Consider the following 21,043-nt stretch of genomic DNA (forward strand, 5'->3'; position numbering starts at 1 on the left):
TGATTAGTTAGATTTTCGTAGAAAATAATATTATAAGGTCGTTTTAAAGTCTGTAACAGTGATTGTAACGGAAGACAAATTGTCAATTTTTTCTCCAATAAAATAAGTATTTGACAAATGAAGTTACTGAAGTGATAATGGCACTTTAGAGGAAAACTTTACATTAAGCAAACTCTCACATGATACGATTACAAAAGGTGAAGAAGAATAATGACTTTTTCCTAAAAATGCTGTAATTGTTATTTCCCCAAACATATTGACAAATAATTTATTTATCAGTTTTTTTGTCTATAAAAACACTGCTACATATTCTGATCACTTTAAAAATGTTTATCCATTTATACCATGCTTCTGTTCTGAAGGGCTGTTTGCTTCTTTCCCGGTAAAATCCCGATCAGCTTCATAAAACTTGAATCGTGCTTCCGGGGCGGGGCCACAGTTAAACAAGCCACGCCCATTCAATTCAGACGGGCGAGGCGTTCATGAGACCCCAGAAACTGGAAAACCTGCCTTTACAACTGAAATTATTGTCAGTAAGTATGATTAACAAAGATGATAAAGATATTATAAATAATAATCATCATCATCATTATTTTTATAAGGTGTATTTGAGTGCACATTTTTCACCAAAAAAAAGACACAGATTACTTATATCTGATTTATTCATTAATACATCACATTAAATAAATACACAACTTTCTATTTGTCTGAATCATACAACAAGGAACTAACAACCACAAAAAGCATTATGCTGCTAATATAAGAGACCAAAACCAATTTCACCTGGAGTTTTTAACAGGATTGACACTATGTTTCATTCATATTCATGTCAAATCCATGTTCACAATTCACGTTTCTTTCCGCTTTCATACTGACACCTTCATATTTACTATTATCCAACCGGGCGAGGCAGGCACTTGTCCACCCTGAGTCCAACTATCTGGGGTTTCCTCCTGTCAAGAGGGAGTTTTTTTCCACAGTGCTAATGTGGATATACAGATGGTAAAGTAATTTGCTGTATGGTTTTAAGTTATCAATTGATTGGAAAATAATACATTCAGCTGTTCGGTTCACCTTCATTTTTTTGTGACGTTTTGCATGACCTTCACTTATTGAAGTACAATAAACATATTCATAAAGTGTCAGTAAATGCATCACAACAGTCTCCGCAGACCCTCTCCCAGTGTTCACACGTCACCACCCAGAGGACGCAGAAAACTACAACACTGACAAAACCGGTTTCCCTCAAAATGAAGTGCTGGATTATTGGACGGTTTATGTGTAGTCTGTAGTTTTGTGTGAGTGTTTGTGTGTCAGGAGTCTTAAAGTCGAGTCGTGCAGATGATCTGAGGTGCAGTGAGCTGATCTTTAGCAGATTTCCCATCATCCTTTGGCGGAGGGGTGGACGTCCATGGCCACCTGAACCTGGAAGACAGATTAAGAGACATGCATTCAGATACCACTACACAGTTGGTTTTCATCCTATTTTAAAGTGTTTTTTTTTGTTTGTTAGTTTTTGGTCACATGATTATTATTGAATGTTTATAGTTTTTTCCCTCTGTACATATTTTAAACATATATTTGATACATTAGTTTTTGTCTAAAATTGCTAATTTTGTCATTGTCGACAACTGTATCTGTTCTTGTGACTGCTCTTTGTTTTCCTGTATCCATTCACTTTTCAATAGTGGATTCCTGCTGACTGTACTTTTCTTCTAGAAACTTTGAAATTATATTAAGTGCCAACCAATAATTGTTTTGAAATTTGTTTCAAATTAACTGTCCCAAGGTCATTTGCCTAAAAATAAAAAGGAATACATGATACATATCCAGGCCTTGGTATTGGCCTCAACACGTTGAGACTTGCAAGATCTCAGATTTGCATACAGACAGACACATTTGTTATACGAAAGTGCAGACTTACCTCTGTTTGACCGCCATCTGCTGGATGGTGTCAGGCAGAGGCTGCCTAAAGGTCTCAGGCAGGAAGACACAGAGAACAACACTGAGCAGGGACAGACCGGCCACAACAATCCACGGCAGGAACTGATAGAAGACAGCTGGAGAAAAAAAGGGATCAAATCAGATCATATCAGAGTGACTTCATACACAGTTGGTCTGATACAGAATTCAACCAAATTACAAAGTCAATTCTCCCTTACATCTATAGTGGTATTGATCAGTGCAAGAGCATTTGGCTTTATTTGTCTAGATTTGAGATGACTGTGACAGTTTGTATGTCTTCAGAGGGTCAGAGACAAATATCTGAAAGTCTTAGCACGTCAAACTGAAACGATTTAGATAAAGCTGAGGGCAACTGAGAAAACATGTTTAGTCATTTGGGTGAACGGACACTTTGAAAATCTCACCTTGAAAAAAATCTGATACAAAATCTGATATTTCTGATGCCACTTATCATGCTGCCACTGCAAGATGTGCAGACAGAAAAAGTCAAACAAAATCTATAAACTTCACAAGTAAGAAAATTAGTTAAAAAAAATTGTAAACTTTTGACAAACTATTCTTATTCTTTCGCTATCTACAGAATGATGAATGAAGTGAAAGGTCTCACCAAGCTGCAGCAGGTACGGAGATACGGAGGATCCCAATCTGGAGAACATGGCACAGGACGACATTGCTGTGTTCCTGATGACTGTGGGCGACAGCTCACTAGAGTACACGTACATCAACCCGATACCAGTCATGATGCCATATTTACCCAGCAGCACCAGGGACAAGGTGACAGCTGGATGACCTGCAGAGAGGAGTAAATGTTCTGTGACTTTACTAATGGAGAAGTAGAGTCATTTTCTCATACACTTCCTCAGAAAAATACCAACCAGTGGAGTCACCACTTCTGGTGTTTTGAGAGAACACAGGTTCCAGGTACTTCCACATTGGCTTCACTTTAGAAAACTTTAGAAGTCTACATCCGTTTTTATAAACAGTCCAGGTCTAATATAAATAAGAAAAACTAAAATATCTGTAGTCTTTAAATATAATAATCAAGCATTCAGCTTTCTAGTGCATATTTAAATTCCCAGTGGAGATTTGGCCTCTGTTTTGCTTTCACTGTATTTGCCACTACATGAAGGTGCAGGCAGGAAAAAATCAGGGCAAAAATAGGATTAAATCGTACAGTGTGCGCCCAGTTTAAGGGGGTCGTTGTTCTGCAGGAAGATGTGCATTCAACAAATATCTATAACAACCAACTCACTGAGCTAGCATTAGCCAATTCTCTGATTGATGCTAACTCATCTCTGGCTAATTTACAGCTGATAAAAGCAAATGAGCAGCTGTTTTGGTCTTTCAGAACTTCAAATGCCAAGTTGAATATATTTTGTATTGTAAGTGTTTCAAATTTGCAAGTTATTGCAAAATGTGCCTAGCGGAAAGGACGTTTTAAACAGTGACTGGGGGTAGCTGTGCTGAAAAGATCCCTAAACAATACGGTTTCAATCTTTTTTTTTTAACAGGATGAATATTCATATTTGTTAAAAAGGGAAAACATATAATGAGGTGCTCCGTCACATTTGTCTTACTCACTGTGTTGAGTGACCTGAACGAGGAGCAGCGCTAGTGACCCCAGCACGGTAAAGCTGATAAATGACAGGCGACGAGGAAGATTGCGTGATGACAACCAGACTGTAACGTATGCTGGGAGCTCAACTGTCGTCAACAGGAAGTAGTTCAGGTAGGGGTTTCCGTAGAGGCTGGACGTGTTGAATGACACTCCAAAGTAACTTACACTCTCCGAAAACCTGCAATCAAGACACGGCTAAAATTATTGAAAAGTTTGTGGCGTCATTAAAATTTTTAAGGGTTTATCCTCTGGAGCACAGGAAAGGGATCAGGAAATATCTGAGCAAATAGTACTTGTGTAAGATTGTAGGATTTGTCTTATGGGACAATCAATTAAATATAGACAGTAGTAAATACAGTAGATTTTATGAGTAAAGGGGGAAAGCTCCTGAAAAGTGTTTCAAATCACCAGATGATCCACAAAATGAGCATGATGTGTCGAATATTTGAGGTCCTCAGCAGGTCCAAAATGCTGTAGGACTCTGCTTTCTGGTCTGTTGCATTTCCAACCTGTGGGGAGACAGAATCTACAGTTGAACAGCCACTGTCCTTTAGAACGTATAAGACGCTGAGGGTTGAGGTACTTACGTTTGCTGAAGCGAAGATGGTATTTGGAGGTTCCACTTTGTTCTCTAGAGCTGCCGACTTCAGCACAAGTTCCGCTTCCTGCCAACGCCCACGAGAAAGCAACCAGCGAGGAGACTCTGGAATCAGCCTGGGGGACAGTCAAACACAAACATAACATGGCCCTGTAGCTTTTAATCTAATGAGACAATATTTTGAAATTGGAAATGATTACGTTGGCAATTATTTTATTATTATAAACACTGTCTTTAGAACAGTTGTAAAGAAGACGGTACATTTATGGTTAAAAGTAACTGCAGAATATGCACTTTTATACATAAAGATGGATGACCTGACAGTGCCCCAGAAGAGAAACAGAAGTGTCTCGATCTCCACCTGGTGTCTGGCTGCAGTATTGGTCATAAATCCCACCTCCTCCATGTTTGTGATGGTGTTTTTCAGGTTATGTTGTCCCTATCTAAATGATGTTTGTTCAAGTGTTCATGTTTGGTTTAAATAATTTTTTGATGCCATAAAAATTGGGTGAAATTATCACGATTTACTGCTGAGACTGAGTCACTATTGGTGAAATGCATGTATTGATGGGACATTGCTACTGTTGCTCCATCCCCGATCTGACTCCAAATGAGCGAGATGGTGGCATTTGTATTCATGATATTTTAACTTTATTTCAATGGTTGGAGGAAGTGGGAATGAGTCATCAATCTTTAAATGCAGTTTATGGTCTGAACTTGGGTCCTTCTCAGGATCAAAAGAAAGAGGCATCCACAGGGCAAATTCATCACAAATTGCCCCCTGTCATATTTCATCCTTTCCTTCAAAGCTAACAAGAAAAATGTCACTCTACAAACTGTCGTACAGCACATATTATGCATGTATATATTAATAGAATGCTGAGGTCATCTTACCACCAAAGGGGGATACAGGCCAGACCAGGCACAGCCATGATCAGTGACAGGTGCCTCCAGGTTCTGACCAGATAGGCGGTGCCGGTCAGGAGGATCATAGAAATCACATATGCGAAAGGATAGCCCAGGCTGGTGAAGAGAACTCTGGCTGAACCAATCAGGATCTCTGAACCTGTGGAGGAACCACTATGATTAAAAGAAGTACAATCACGCATATAAAGTGTCCAGTGTACCTTTTAGGGTTTCTGTTGTGAGATTGAGAATAAGTAATAAACAATGATGTTGTAAATTATGGTGTGGCCCACTAATGTGACTCCATTGAGATCTGCAGCAGAACAACAATAGACACAGAACCAATGGAGAGGGGGATAAACATCAGAGAACACAGTGTCAGTGTTATACTGAAAATAAGCCTTACCCAGTACAAACCCAACAATGAAGCCGGCAATCTGACCGATGCCCAGCATAAAAAAGAGCACAGTGAAGACGGGCCAGGAAGGAGCGAAAGCCAATGCGCAGCTGAAGATGCTGATCATGGCCAAGCTAGCAAATAGAACAGGCTTCCTGCCAAACCTGAAAAACAAATACAACAGAGCGTGTCAGTAACAACAAGAGAGACCCTGATGGAGGCAGATTTTGAGCAGTTAGTGTGACGTTCATCCAAATTAACCGTAGTTGTCTTCGACCATGAAATTTACGATTTTTAAATGCCCAGCGAAACTCTGTAGCTGCGGAGAGGATTTGTTATGTGACAGTTTGAACTGAAAATGAAAAGTACCTGTCAGCCACTTGTCCAAATAAGAAGCAGCCGCACAATCCTCCCAGGAAGTAGACAAGAGAGGACAGAGGCTGTTTCCACTGGTCGCTGCACACCAGGTTGAACTGGAAGACAAACGACATAGGGAACCAATTAATACCTCAGCCAAGGAGGATATATTTTTGTATGTGTTTGCTTGTTTGTTTGTCCGTCTGTTAGTTAGTTAGCAGGATTACACAAACCACTACTGGATGAATTACCACGAATCAGGGAAGAGCCCATAAAATGAGGATAGATGAGTGAATCCAGATCAGGGCGCGGACCCAGGAAATATCTTTCCCTTTCTTTAACATTGTAAAAGATGTAATTTGTCAATATTTGTCTTGGATTTCTCAGAGAGTAATTTATGGATCTTGATGAAAAATGGGATGTTTAGGGGCCTGACTTGATACATTTTTGCAATTTGGTGCAGATCAAATGAAAATCCCGATCAAGGGAATTTGTTGGGCCTTGGTGGGGGTTTGTAGAGGTATAATACGTGTGTTGTTCTTTTCCCTGAAAGAACGTATGATTAATTTTAGATAGCGTTAAATACAGTGAGCACAAAACATATTTTGGTTACCCAGAGAGTTCAGTCATTTCCAGTTCCTCATCTTAAAATTCTGGATCCATCTGGGGTAAGTCAATGATTGGTGTCCACAGAGGAAAGTCTCAACCCCCCAGTGATTCAACAGACAGAAGCGGTTCAGACCAGACTGGAATCTTATTCAACACGCTGGTGTCTAAACAGTAATATACACGAAACAGGAGGATGAGGCGTCATGAATAAAAATAGTAACAAATAAATGGGGGGAACTTTGTCTCTTGTATCGTGTATATATTGTAATTTTAATATTATTAGAACTTGCAGAAGATGCAGGAGTAAAGTCCACAGAGATTTTAGTAGGAGCAGTTGTTCAGTACCTCGGTGACTACAGTAGACTGGTAGTGCTCAGTACTGTAGGTCCATCCATTTTTACAGTCCTCCTCCCAGGAGGAGTTGAGGAGGGCACCTGGACTTAATCCCGCTGCAGACAGTTTCTGCACCAGGTCCAGCTCATACTGGCGGCAACTGCTCCTCTCCATCGGCCCGGCCCCCTGCGAACCAGGAAGCAGCAATATCATTATTCAGCCTGTACCGTGACAACAGTATGGGGAGGAAGAGAGCACCAGATCAGACCACATCACCTCAGACCAGTTTTAACCTGCATGAGGATCATGCTCATAAGTTATACAGTAAATCATTAGATTACTGCGGACAATGAATAGCTTATTATTAAATAACAAACTCTTTATCGACTGCACAGTATAAATTCATCCATTCATACAGAGTTTCAATATTCAGCTTTTTCGAGCACACACCATTCACCACCATCAGGGAAAACTGAAATTTTTGAGCTAAGTGTTTTTAAAGTACTTTAAAGTATCCTGAAATGATCACTTCCACAGTGAAAATGTTGGACTTCACTTTGAAAAATATCTTACAGTTTTTCTCGATTGCTTAAGCACGATTTTCAAAACAGGGCCCGGTGTTTCAAAACACTAAACACATTTGGCACAACCACACACCCAATCAGCAGAACACCTCAGATCCTTTGCAAAATGAAACACTATAACTATACACTAATTTATCAAAACCATATTTTTTCACCAAATGAAACACACACGTTTCATATGACTTAATTCTGTTTGAGCCAGTTACACACTGCTGCTGCTAACCTAAAACACTTTTAGCAATTCCAGTTCTCAGTGATTAGAGTCCTGTAAGTGAAGTACACAGAGAAAGTGCAAATAGACAATAAATTCACCAAACTCTACACAACACCAATGCTGCAGACTCATGAAAATAGAATTTATTTCTCTCCATATATCCAAATCCGTCAACATTAACATGGAGAATCACAACAAAACATGTCCCAGTTTTCATGCTACTACAGGAGTGTGCATGTAAGCATCTCCAACACTGTAAGCTCAGCAAATATCAGACAAACAGAAAATTCTGTTTCCAGTACAGGTTTCAATGAGGGGAACCTGAGCCTGGGGCCGGAGATCGTAAAACTTCCACCACCATGCCGAGAAAAACTCTTTGATTAGGTTTAGAAACGGAGATTATGGTGGAAGGTATAGTGCTGTAAACTGTGGATGGTGTTGAAACCATTTCTGGACCCGAGCAGAGCGGTGGAATGACACATTGTCCCAGATGACAGTGTATTGCATCTGGTGCCTGTGGTTTACTGCTGTGACGATGTTGTGCAGTCGGTCCAAAAATGTGAGAATGTGAGGTGTGTTGTAAGGGCCCCTACTGGCGTAACGGAGGAGGAGCCCATTCTGTGTAATGGCAGCGCAAAGGGTGATGTTACCCCCAGGTTGCCCTGGGACACTGATTATAGCCCCGTGGCCAATGCTATTTCTGCCTCTCCTACTTGCTTTTGTCAGGTTGAACCATGCCTAATCTATGGATATGAATTCATGCAGGACTTCCTCAGCATCCATTTGTAAAACTCTCTGAAATACAGTGAAAGACAAGTTTGTGTAGTTCAGCATAGGTCTGGTATACAGTACATTTACATTATAAAGGTTACGTGTGCAGTATGCAACATCCCAGTGCTAAAGAGAACAATACATCCCTCCACATACTCATGCCGCAGCCTTCTCCTCCTCTGTGGATTCCCCCTCTCACCCTCACTCTTCTTTTTTTTGAGCACAAGCTCCATTTTGGTTGCTTTTGTATAGTGCTTAAACCGGATTGGTGTGTCTACAATTAAGCAGTCATGTGTTTGCACACCCGATGGCTGTGTTTAACCAATTGGCTCATAGGGTGGTCATATGACAGTCAGTGCTTAGGAATTGCAAGGGAGTGACATCTTCATATACTTCTGTGTCTAATGTGTACAAGTGTGTTTAGTGTTTTGCAAATCACTGTGTGTATTGTTTTGCAAAAAGTGTGAAGCTGATATTGTGCTTATAGTGGTGCAGATCTGGACTCATGTTATGCTCCTTGAGTGTAAGGTTTTGATAATTGTGTAATACTTTTGATTTTAGTGTTTAAGCAATCGAAAAAAACTGTAATCGAAACAGTAAATATGTTGGACTTCACTTTGAAAAATCTCCAAATATATACATTCAAAATGTTTAATATTCAGTTTGTAGGTAGTCACAGAAGTCCTGAACACAGGCATATCAGTCTCTCTCTGAACTTTTTGAGCAAAGGGTTTTTAAAGTATTTTGAAGTATCCTGAAATGATCACTTCCACAGTAAAAATGTTGGACTTCACTTTGAAAAAGTACTGTAATTCAGTACAGTTTTAAGGGACTTTATTTCTCCTGATTTATACCAAATTACATTACTGTACATTTATAAATTAATCAAAAAATGTGATAGAAATTAAGAATAGGATTTTTTATACACATGTAATAGGTTAATTAATATATGGACAACAAGGCGGCAGATTTTTATTACATTAAATTATTACATATTTGATTAAAGACAAAATCTTAATTATTATATAATAATAATTTATTTATTCAGTTTATTTATCAGTTTCAGAATAATTCAGTCTGATTCCAGCTCGGACTGCCTCTGACCTGCACTTGGATGCCTGCCTCAATCCAGTCCTGGCTCAGGTTGCTGTGGGCAGGGATTTTGCAGTGGTGAGGGGGGCTGGCCAACAGGAAGATGACGGACAGGATGTTGTATCCACTCGGAACGCAGGTGAGACAGATGAAGAAGGAGACCCTCCGCTGGAACGGGCCCCAGGTCCCCAGGAACGACACAGACTCCTCATAGTCCTGCATGTTACTCTGATCTAGTCTTTTTGCTGCTGTACACCTGTAGTTTATTATAACATAACCACTGAAGATGCTATGACCATTACGTTTGTTAGACGGTTAGATAATCTCTATCTTAAAACTACAAATGCATTAAGTACTAGTCTAAATACTACTAATCATTAAGCATTATTATAACAATGAGAACAAATACTTTCTGTCACTAAGCACAACTACTTTAAACACAGCTCTAACTGCACTAGTATAAGTTCTAGTAGAATATGGCTTAATTAAAATAAGTGCTCCTGTTATAGAAGTGTCAGCTTCTCTCTGCAGGTTCACTGTGTCGTCTTTTATCCATTCAAAAGAACTCCTCCTCTTCCTACTCTCTTCCTCCTCCTCTCTTCCTCCTCTCTTCCTATCTTCCTCCTCCTTCCAGAAGTCTGTGCTCATATCATATTTTTGTCAATAAGTAATGACATCTTTAACATGTTCATTTGTTTCCTGCAGTAAACTGACATCCGACAGTAGTCTGGTTTACACTGGTTACACTGCACTAAAGAGGCCTCGTCACCTTTTAACTGGACAGTACGTTTAATGCCACGGAGCAGGAAACACAGAGAATTGTAAATTATCAAAACATTTACCAGTTTCCAGTCTAGTTCAGCTCTGTGTGTGTGACGAGCTCAGCAGCACCGGTTTGTTCAGGTGAGACTGACTCAGTGTTTTTCTTCCTCTGCAGATGATTATATTTGGTGGAAAAAACGACCCAAATGAAAAAACAACACTTTGTAGGAGCTTGTGGCTTTAATCAAAATTCAATCTAAAATTCACCCCATCTTCATCTCCTTATTCTGGTTCAGATTACACTTGGGCACATGAAGAGCACAATCCTCCAGCAAGGCTGATTGTACTCTTTATCGTATTCAGTTCAGATACATACCAACGTTCTCGATTGTCATCATCTCAGCTACACATTGGTTGTTACCTTACATTAAAAGATCACCTCTCTAAAAATACTTAACTTTACTTCTAATACTACTTTGATTAAAAAAATCTGTACATTATCCGGACCCACAGCAGAGAGCAACTGTTCACAGACATTAGCACCCTACATATGACAGATTTTGTCAAAAAACTTATAATCTCAAAATGTTGAAAATACAGGTGAAAAGAAATCCCTGGATCTGCCCACCTTCATCGTATCAGTTCCAAAAGTTTATGGCTTCTTCCTTGGCTTGTACCCCACCCGTCCACCTAGTGTCATTAAAATCGGTTGACTGGTTTTTGTGTGATCAAGCTAACAGAGAAAAACTGCAATGAAAACAAAACCCCTTTGATGGACGAAGCGTCATTTGTGGGAGAATCCTAGTTAGAGATTGGACATTGACCTTTGCATGGTACAAAACTAAAAATAGTCATCAGCCATCAGATACTTTCCTTCAAACTGATAAATAAACAGAGTAGCTATGAAAGAAAGAGCTTATTTCATTAAGTCCACCAAACGGAGGGGATGGGACATGAGAAATAACTCATACAATTTTGGCATGGATCAGGATATCCATCCTGGATTGGATATTATAGAATCTCTTTCTTTTTGGTTATTTTTAACAATTTCTCTGCAGACTGTAAATTCAACTCTTAGTTTTTGTTCAGACCTTTTATTAAATCTATTCAATCGTTCATTTATTTCCCTGCGCTGTGATTTCTTGTCATTTAATTTGTTTATGTACTGTTTTTAATTCTTTTTAATTTCTTTTTAAACGCTTCTTTTTGTATCGTCTCATGATGCTTTTATCCGTCATGACATTGAAATGTACTGTCTGCAGATTATGCATCATCAGAAGAGGAAGGAGTGTGGGAGCAGAACGGCTTCTATCAGGGGTCACCGTGTTATTCATCCAAGGCTTCGTGTGCAACATTTTGTCAATGTGTTGCTGTGGTTCAGTGAAAAAGTAACTGTGTCGATCATCTACTCTCTGATAAGTGTCGGGGAGTAAACACCGAGGAGGAACAGGTCAGACGAGTCGAGTGTCATTGTCAATGTGTAGGTTTAGTTCCCTGTAGTGGACATCAAATGAGAGGTATTATCATAGACTTTATTTAAAGATGGATGAGATAGCATCTCCCCAAAAGAGAAGTCAAAACATCTCCATTGCCCCCTGGTGGCTGGTATGCAGGAAGAGTCATAAGCCCTGGCTCATCCCTTTACAGTTTTTCACAATTGTTACAGTTTTTCACAGTTGTTAACACACAAAAAGCAAAAATCCGGCACAATTTGCACAACATTCACTTAATGTACCAATAGCTTGACCCAATTTGGCACTACTTCACACTCCCTTATCTCATTAGACTCTGACTTTCCTTCTTTACACTCTGATTTCAATTACACATCACCTTGTTGTCAAAACACTACACACAATGTTCAGTTGTTGCACACACTTCTCACCCTAAAATATCAAAGCATCAACCTACAACACACAAATACTCAAATCTCTAAACATTCAGGTCTGTTGAGCAATTTGCAATCAGGATTGCAGCATAAAAGTGCCTTCAGCCTCTATTTTGTTTGATGAACAATGGAATAGAATAGAATACAGTGTGCTCACAGTATTTATATTTTGCAGGACTGAAAGAGAACCACACCGTGGAGGAAGAACACGCATGTTCACAGCCGAACAGGAGACTGAAATTGTAGATATGGTTCATGAGAACAACGCTATCACACTCAGACAAATAAAAACTAGGATCCTGGCTGACCATGCTACATTTAGAAACGTCCAGACCGTCAGCCTCTCTACATTGGACGGTATTCTTCACAGGAATGCCATGCGGAGGAAACAAGTGAACAGGGTCCCATTCAAACAGAACCCAGACGCATCGAGGAGTTACGGAGAGAGTTTGTGCTTGTTAGTACCAAACATTCAGCACTGACACATGCATGTATTGTACCTGTAATCCAATATTGTTCCTTTTCTACAGTGTCTCACTGTAGCCCACTGTGTTGACCTCTCTGTGTCCATACTGTAACTTGCATTATCATGCTGTCTGTGTCAGTACTGTACTGTTCTCTGTGTGTACTGAAATAAACCTTTTTGTGTGCTGTTTTATGTTTGACTATGAAAAAAGTAGGCCTACACTGAGACAGTTTACAAAAGGAGAAATGGCTAATTCTCCAGAGTCAGTCATTCATATGGTGTGTTCCATTTTGATGATTGTGTTTTCAATTTTGCACTTCAGTGTGCTGTAAATGCTTGGAAGTGTGTAAGCAAATGCTTAGTTGTGTGTTCTCAATAAATGGTATGTGTGTGTCATTTGAAAACATGGCTGTGTGTACCAAATGAAAACACGAGTTCCATTTATTTTGATGGCAATGAGTCATCTTGCAAAGGGAGTGTCAGGTTTAACATTTTGTGTGTGAGGTTTTCAGTTTTCTGTGTGCAGTTTTGAGAAAGCCGATATTGTTTTGAAAAACGTGTGTTAACAATTGTGAAAAACTGTAACACACGTTTTTCAAAACAATAACGGCTTTCTCAAAAATGCACACAGAAAACTCAAAACCTCACACACAAAATGTTAAACCTGACACTCCCTTTGCAAGATGGCTCTTTGCCATGAAATCGCTTCACTGTTCACAAAATGGAACTCGTGTTTTCATTTGGTACACACAGCCATATTTTCAAATGACACACACATATCATTTATTGAGTACACACAACTATGCATTTGCTTGCACACTTCCAAGCATTTACAGCACACTGAAGTGCAAAATTGAAAACACAATAATCGAAATGGAACACACCATATGAATGACAATGACTCTGGAGAATTAGCCATTTCTCCTTTTGTAAACTGTTTCAGTGTAGGCCTACTTTTTTCATAGTCAAACATAAAACAGCACACAAATATGCAGCAAAAAAAGGTTTATTTTGGTACACACAGAGAACAGTACAGTACTGAAACAGACAGCATGATAATGCAAGTTACAGTATGGACACAGAGAGGCCAACACAGTGCTACAGTGAGACACTGTAGAAAAGGAACAATATTCAATTACAGGAACATTACATGCATGTGTCAGTGCTGAATGTTTGGTACTAACAAGCACAAACTCTCACCGTAACTCCTTGATGCGTCTGTGTTCCGTTTGAATGGAACCCTGTTCACTTGTTTCATCCGCATGGCATTCCTGTGAAGAATACGATCCAATGTAGAGGAACTGACGGTCTGGACGTTTCTAAATGTAGCATGGTCAGCAAGGATCCTAGTTTTTATTTGTCTGAGTGTGATAGCGTTGTTCTCATGAACCATATCTATAATTTCAGTCTCCTGTTCGGCTGTGAAAATGTGTGTTCTTCCTCCACGGTGTGGTTCTCTTACAGTCCTGCAAAATATAAATACTGTGAGCACACTGTATTCTATTGTATTCCATTGTTCATCAAACAAAACAGAGGCTGAAGGCACTTTTATGCTGCAGTCCTGATTGCAAATCGCTCAACAGACCTGAATGTTTAGAGATTTGAGTATTTGTGTGTTGTAGGTTGATGCTTTGAGATTTTACTTGAGAAGTGTGTACAACAACTGAACATTGTGTGTAGTGTTTTGACAACAAGGTGATGTGTAATTTACATCAGAGTGTAAAGAAGGAAAGTCAGAGTCTAATGCGGTAAGGGAGTGTGAAGTAGTGCCAAATTGGGTCAAGCTATTGGTACATGAAATGAATGTTGTGAAAATTGTGCCGATTTTTTGCTTTTTGTGTGTTAACAACTGAGAAAAACTTTAAGTGCCCGTGCCGCCCCCTAAGTGTCAAGAAAATGTGCTTAGCCCAAAACCGCCCCCGGATACATACGTTCACCCAACAGGTCTGATCACATTATGTAAAGGGAGAGATAGAGGAGGAAGTCAGAGACATAAAACTCTCATCTGTTGTGCTGCTGGTAAATTCACAGGTAAGACCCATTTATCTACTCTACTCTTCAGCTGAACCAAAGTAATTGAGTGTTAATTAATGATTTCTGTCTGACTAATGTTCCTTTCACTGAAAGTCTGCGCTTTCACCTCACAGATCTGTTTCGATTAATAAAAAAAATATAAATGAACTTTATCATTAATATATATTCAACAATACATTGTGTTTGCTTCACACTTATTATGCTTATTATTGAAAGTGGTCTCAGAGTTTAGAGCCAACTTTTTTTTCCTCAAACACATGGTAGTCTATAGGATTAAAAAAAATAAACAGAGATTAAAGTAAATCTTGTCATAAATTAATAAAGTAAGATGGGTGATATAGTATCTGACTAGACCTTGAATACAAGTTAATACAAACAATTTAGTAGCACTTGAATGGAACTTACTTACAGCACTTTGTAGTTTGGCTTTCTTGAAGAAATTTTACTTTCTTGATTCTTTTTGTTCTGGGTTTGTACCCTCATGGTTGAATGCAACGCTTTGAATAAAAACGTCAGCTAAATGAAATGTATTTTAATGGAGTCTTTTTGGTGTAGTTTCGGAGAATAATGTTGAGCTGCGAGAGCCTGTGTTGTACAAAGAGTTTAGCGCCTCAAATAGTGATCTTCACCATTTTACCTTCAAAGTACCGTGGAAATATTTAGTTAATATAATTGCTGACAAAACGGGAGGATTCACTTCTGTTTAGTTAACATTTTTTAACCTTTTTTAATCTTTGGCCTTTTTCTTCCTTTGTGCGTGTGCTTCTTGCAATTCTATTCTGTGGGTGATTGTCTCAATCAATCATCAATCAAATTTTATTTGTATAGCCCATATTCACAAATCACAATTCGTCTCATAGGGCTTTAACATGGTGTGACATCCTCTGTCCTTAACCCTCAGCAAGAGTAAGGAAAAACTACTAAAAACCCTTTTAACAGGTAACAATATGTAGAAACCTCAGAGAGAGCTACATGTGAGGGATCCCTCTCCCAGGACGGACAGAAGTACAATAGATGTCAAGTGTAGGAAAACATCATCAGGATTAAAGTTTTTAGCAGCATCGATGAGGGTGAACATTTTTCAATACTATATGTCACGCAGTCCTGCTGCAATCATAGTCTCTGGTCAGCAGCCAGCAAAATCACGATCCAGCATCAGGATCAGATCCACTATAGTCCACAGTCATTGTCCACTGGCGCCAGTTAGGATCCATCATCAGCCGCGGTCGTGGTCCACCACCATCCGATGCCAACGCGACAAAGGATCCTCCATTATCACTGCGATCAGCCGGCACAATAAAGAATCCACCAAACTGGATCCACCAGTTTGATTGTCTGTTCAATGTTTCTCCAGGGAAACGTAGACATTGTTACACACACACAGACACACTCTAAATGCATAACAATTTTTTTTTTAAATGGAGTTTGATATACTATGCATCTAGTTAAAGGGTGTGTTTACATTTTTTAGGAATTAGAGGCTTTTATCATTTTTTGCGTACGCATGGTCAAAGGAAGTTCAAATTTGTTCGCAGAGTACGAGCAAATTTAGGTACGGGCATATTGATGAATCCCAGATTCGTGTGTACGGTTTAAGCACAGATTTTGCACTGTTAGTAAGGAGGCCCATTGTCATCTTTGAACTTTATCCCTAGAAATTGTGTGCCTAAAGAAAGATTGTCTGTACCACTTCTCTTACAGGAACAACAAGCAGAGGAACTGCCTGGGTCTATAACAAATGGGACGTTTCTACAAACATTGAATCATTAATCTATAGAAAACATAGCCTGGTTCAAACCACAGAATGTATTAATAACTGAACTTGTTAAAAAACAGCTCAGTTGAGTAAGTACCATCGACATTGTCATGTTTCAGGCAGGCATTAATCATTTTAGACATGTAATCTTTGAACTACACTAAAATTGACTCAGTGATACCAATAAAAAGGGGAAGGGCAGGTTGAATACATCCAGAACTCACATTGCAAAAAGACACGTCACAGTTACTCCTCTCCCACAATGAGGCTCCTGAAACGAGGCAGGATTCGACTGCTCCTGAAGCTCACCATTGCACTGGGATCACTATCGATCCTCTCCCTACTAACTCGCAGTAATCCAGTCTGGAATCCCAGCTCCGTTCTCAGGTATAGCTGGTTGGAGCATACAGACTCTGATGACAGCCCAGAGAAAGTGTGCAACTGCTCAGCTATCCTGAAGGGAGAGAGGGAGGCACTGGAGCAGGCCAAATTACTGACCAGCAACCAAGACTTCCTCAAGAGTGTTCACATCCCTGATGAACATTACATGAATGCAACCGAAGACTGCAGGTGTGTTTCTTTAAAGTACAGATTTTAGACGTTTTACTCTGTTAATATTTTGATATTAAATTCCACTTAAATCACTGACAGTTCTTTGTTTAACATTGTTTATTTACAGTGCATTCAAATTAAGAAGAAAATACTTTACATCTCCGTTGAGCCAGGAAGAAGAGGACTTCCCCCTGGCATACTCTATGGTTGTGCATCACAAGGTATGCAGATTCTAAAGCCTGAATTTGAAATAAAATAAACCAAAAAGTCATCAATCAAAGGAGCTCTTCACCACCGCTTGTGAATTTCCGTTACGTTCAAGTACACAAAACGGATAACTTGTTAATATATTTTATTATATGCTCATAGGTGCAGAGCTTTGAGAGACTGCTGAGAGCCATCTACGCACCTCAAAATATATATTGTGTCCATGTGGACAAAAAGGCAAAATCCTCAGTCTTATTTGCCATCTGGGCAATTACTGCCTGCTTCCCGAACATCTTCTTGGTCAGTCAGCCTGTTGATGTGGTCTATGCGGCCTGGCCACGTGTCCAGGCTGACCTTAACTGTATGGCGGATCTCTATAACACCAGCACAAAATGGAAATACTTCATTAACCTTTGTGGCCTTGATTTCCCTCTGAAAACCAACCTGGAGATTGTAAGGACACTGCGTTCACTGAGTGGCAGGAACAGCTTAGAGTCAGAAAAAATGCCTGCAGGAAAAGTGTGGAGAGTGAGAAATGCACACGAAATAATAGATGGAGGAATCCAGGTACCTGTTTTGCATTACATATATTTATAAAGTTAACATTAGAACTCACTGGTCATCACTTTAACAATAATTCACGATTTTGACTCCTTCAGAGGACAGGAAAGGCAAAGGAGCCTCCTCCCTTCAACATAACTATAATGTCTGGAAATGCCTACATTGTGGTTAGCCGGGGCTTCATCCGCAGTGTGTTGGAGGACCGCCGAGTGCTGGCACTGATGGAGTGGGGCAAAGACACTTACAGTCCTGATGAATTTCTCTGGGCAACCATTCAGCGAATGCTCGGAGTTCCTGGCTCAACTTGGCCCCACAGCAAATATGACATGTCAGACGTCATTGCCATCGCTCGCCTGGTGAGGTGGCAGTGGCACGAGGGGTCGCGGGATTCACCGGACTCGGTGTACCCTGATTGTCAAGGCAGCCGCGTCAGGTCAATATGCGTAAATGGTGCCGGGGACTTAAAGTGGATGCTCAAGCAGCCTCATCTCTTTGCCAACAAGTTTGACATAGACACAGACCCCGTTGCTGTCTACTGTTTGGAGAAATATCTAAGAAAAAGGGCACTTTCTGAGTTGCAATAGATATATTGCAGGTTTTTCATAGCAACCGTGAATGGCATTCAATTCAAACCTTTATCAATACAGGGAAAGGTCATGTAGCAGCATGTGATCTCATTGAAGATGTATTTTAAATTTGTTTATAATTCTAGTGTGATGACCACAAATTAAAATGTTTCTTTAGTGGCACTATATTATTCAGTCGTATTACTGCTATTCGAGCAGTTTATCAGTGTTGAGATCAAAATAATCCACTCAAAAGCCCAAAAGAAAATCCTGCAGTGGTGGACTGCACATCGGTAGCAACTAGACATTTCCCAGTGGCCTGATGGTCGCGCCGACCTTCCTTGACCAGCGATAATATAGCAAGCAGGATCACCAACGTAATCATGTCTCTCTGCGATGCCCACAGCAGCCAAAGATAATAATAATAATAATAATAATAATTGTGAAAAGGGAGCTTTTCCCCGTTTTTCTCTAGACGCTGTCTCCCTATATAAAGACATTTGGTCATTTGATTATTATTAGAATTTTGATTATAAATACAATTATGTAGATAATCTGGTTTTGAGTTCAGTGTTGAATTATTTTACAGCATGTATGTGTTGACAGTTAAGTTTGTTATGTCCTTGATGTTGCTCACTTTGATTGTTGTTTTTCCAGATCTGTGAATGGGGTCAGATCAGCAGGTTGATCAAGGAGAGGTGTGTAGGATCAGGTCTCTGAGAAAGGAGGGGCTGGGCAGACTCAAGGTGACAGAGAATGGGTGACGTGTGCTGCATTTGATGACATTTCAGTCAACCTATTGCATTTATCTGCTGAATTTTTGTAGATAGGTTGAATTGATCGGTCAGCAGTAGCCTAGGGTCCAAACTTGGTCTTGTCCTGAGTGTGGTTTCTCTTTGCCTTTCTGTTTAGCTCAACTTATACTTACCAGCACAGATAGTATGTTCTAGGCAGGTGAGGCTATAAAGCTAAATGCCAGTCAGTAGTGAGGGGGGGGAGAGAGGAGTTGGCAGCTTGCGGTGAGGCTGCAGATTTTACTATCTAGTCTTTTGGCCTTTTTATTATTTTTTTGCATTTCCCAGGGATATTTTTGTCTTTCTCTTGTAGAATCTTATTGTTAATAAAAAAAATCCTCTACTCCTGCTTCTTCAGTATTCCTTTTTTCAAGTTTTCAATGCCAGATAGCCACCTCCACCGCTATCTGGGGGTTACAGCGCTACAATAATATCATAAAAGATATCAAAACCAAAACATACCTTGAAAAACATTGTAATTTGGCGAACGTTCCTCCTTGAAGAACATGGTGGCCAAGTTTATAACTAGTCTGGTAACAGTTACATCTGAGATAAGTTTAAGTTTACACAATCAAAAGGCTGGCGCTTCGTGTAGATAAGGTGGCTTGGCATGGAGTCAAATTCCTGGCTACAATTATTGAAGGGATGCAACTGAAGGCATGCATCATATTACCGCAGCTATGGTAACTGCCTGTATGACATCCCCAGAATGTTCACAGTGGTATACAATGCTAACAGAATAGCCAATTCGTAGACATGTTTAGAGTGTGATACCTATATAATAAACTATTCAAAAACCAGCTTTCACAACCTTGAGTGTCTGAAATTAGATTCTATATCCTTAACGTAACAGTCTATTGACCAAACTACAGTACAGTATAATCCTAACTGATCAGGAAACACAAATGTGTATTTGTGAGCAGATGGGCAGTGTTACAACTGCTGTTATGTCGTATTACTGTGTTATTACTAGGGCTGGGCAAGTTAACTCGTTTCAATCGAGTTAACTCAAGTGATGAGTTAACCCGATTAATTATTTTATCTCGCATTAACTCAGGTTTGATTATTTATTGTTTTATTGTGAAAGTCAGGCTTTTATTTTGTGAAAGTCTGTTGCTGACTGCTGCAGAACAGGAAAAAAGAAAATAATTGGCCGATAAACAATCGAGTTAACTCATCACTTGAGTTAACTCGATTAAAACGAGTTAACTTGCCCAGCCCTAGTTATTACCAAGCCTGTTAGTAATTCCTCCAAAGGTAATTAAAGAAGAATAAAACAGTTTAATAAAAAACGAAGAAAAAAACACAGAAACTAATAAATGGGCAACTCAATCAATTGCTGTGTAACATACAGTAGTACAGTCACTGTACAAACAGAATTATGTTTAGCACCCAGTGAGAGGAGTTAATACCTCCCTCACTGAACAAGCAGTCGCCTGATGTTTTGTACCACAGCATATTCTTTTCCAGCCTGTTGCTAGTGCAGTGAACATCATGCTGCAGGGTCGCTCATAATAAGTAATGCTGTTGTAGAATACAGCACATTGCAGGGAGAAAGTAGGCAGGAGTCAGGTGTCTGTCAAAGGCCGAGTTCCCCTTCTTGTCGGCTCTGAGCGAGAGAAAACGACAGAAAGAATAGTAGAATCTTTGGCTTTAGAATGAAAATGTTTCAAACAAAGGTATAAATATTGTAACTGAAGCGTAGCGAGTTTGCTGTGAGGTTGATTAAGATCATGTCTTCAATCGACCATCAATTATGTTTTATTCCACTACATCACACAACAATCTCAGAACGAAACCTCAGACACTAGGCGAGGATTTACTGACAAGCACATTCCTTGTTAGCTTTGAATTGTTTGGAAAATGTCTCCGTGAGGCGAGTAGACCAGCATGGAGATTTCAGTGAGGCTCAGCAGACAAAATACCTCCATCTCTTTCACTGCAGCAAAACCAACCAGGAAATCTTTAAAGTTACATCCTTTTTTCTCAATGAGATAAGGTAAAATACGCGTCCAT

General features: G+C 39.6%; 2 protein-coding genes across 2 annotated transcripts; one reads left to right on the top strand and one right to left on the bottom strand.

The window, feature by feature from the left end:
- Nucleotides 1–1,322: 1,322 nt before the first annotated feature.
- On the bottom strand, nucleotides 1,323–9,666 carry LOC133022244 (organic cation/carnitine transporter 2-like). The gene is made up of 11 exons (XM_061089279.1): nucleotides 9,457–9,666; nucleotides 6,796–6,969; nucleotides 5,854–5,957; nucleotides 5,494–5,648; nucleotides 5,076–5,247; nucleotides 4,171–4,297; nucleotides 3,992–4,092; nucleotides 3,547–3,761; nucleotides 2,573–2,755; nucleotides 1,925–2,060; nucleotides 1,323–1,425 (listed from the first exon to the last, which is right to left on the bottom strand). Exons 1-11 carry the CDS (start codon nucleotides 9,664–9,666, stop codon nucleotides 1,323–1,325), a joined length of 1,680 nt encoding a protein of 559 aa, XP_060945262.1.
- Nucleotides 9,667–16,609: 6,943 nt separating this feature from the next.
- LOC133022127 (beta-1,3-galactosyl-O-glycosyl-glycoprotein beta-1,6-N-acetylglucosaminyltransferase-like) lies at nucleotides 16,610–18,251 on the top strand. Its single transcript, XM_061089138.1, has 4 exons — nucleotides 16,610–16,917; nucleotides 17,027–17,120; nucleotides 17,269–17,673; nucleotides 17,766–18,251. Exons 1-4 carry the CDS (start codon nucleotides 16,610–16,612, stop codon nucleotides 18,249–18,251), a joined length of 1,293 nt encoding a protein of 430 aa, XP_060945121.1.
- Nucleotides 18,252–21,043: the final 2,792 nt, after the last annotated feature.

The sequence above is a fragment of the Limanda limanda genome, chromosome 16 (genome assembly GCF_963576545.1).
Source record: "Limanda limanda chromosome 16, fLimLim1.1, whole genome shotgun sequence".
Lineage (NCBI taxonomy): Eukaryota > Metazoa > Chordata > Actinopteri > Pleuronectiformes > Pleuronectidae > Limanda > Limanda limanda.

What these genes read in the sequence shown, in the direction of transcription:
- LOC133022244 (XM_061089279.1), bottom strand. Translation starts at nt 9,666, where the DNA reads ATGCAGGACTATGAGGAGTCTGTGTCGTTCCTGGGGACCTGGGGCCCG. An exon ending in TTTGGACAAGTGGCTGACAG is followed by an intron (nt 5,649 to 5,853) that starts GTACTTTTCATT and finishes TTTGTTTTTCAG; the next exon opens with GTTTGGCAGGAAGCCTGTTC. An exon ending in CTCATTTTGTGGATCATCTG is followed by an intron (nt 3,762 to 3,991) that starts GTGATTTGAAAC and finishes TCTTGATTGCAG; the next exon opens with GTTTTCGGAGAGTGTAAGTT.
- LOC133022127 (XM_061089138.1), top strand. Translation starts at nt 16,610, where the DNA reads ATGAGGCTCCTGAAACGAGGCAGGATTCGACTGCTCCTGAAGCTCACC. An exon ending in AATGCAACCGAAGACTGCAG is followed by an intron (nt 16,918 to 17,026) that starts GTGTGTTTCTTT and finishes GTTTATTTACAG; the next exon opens with TGCATTCAAATTAAGAAGAA. An exon ending in CTATGGTTGTGCATCACAAG is followed by an intron (nt 17,121 to 17,268) that starts GTATGCAGATTC and finishes ATATGCTCATAG; the next exon opens with GTGCAGAGCTTTGAGAGACT.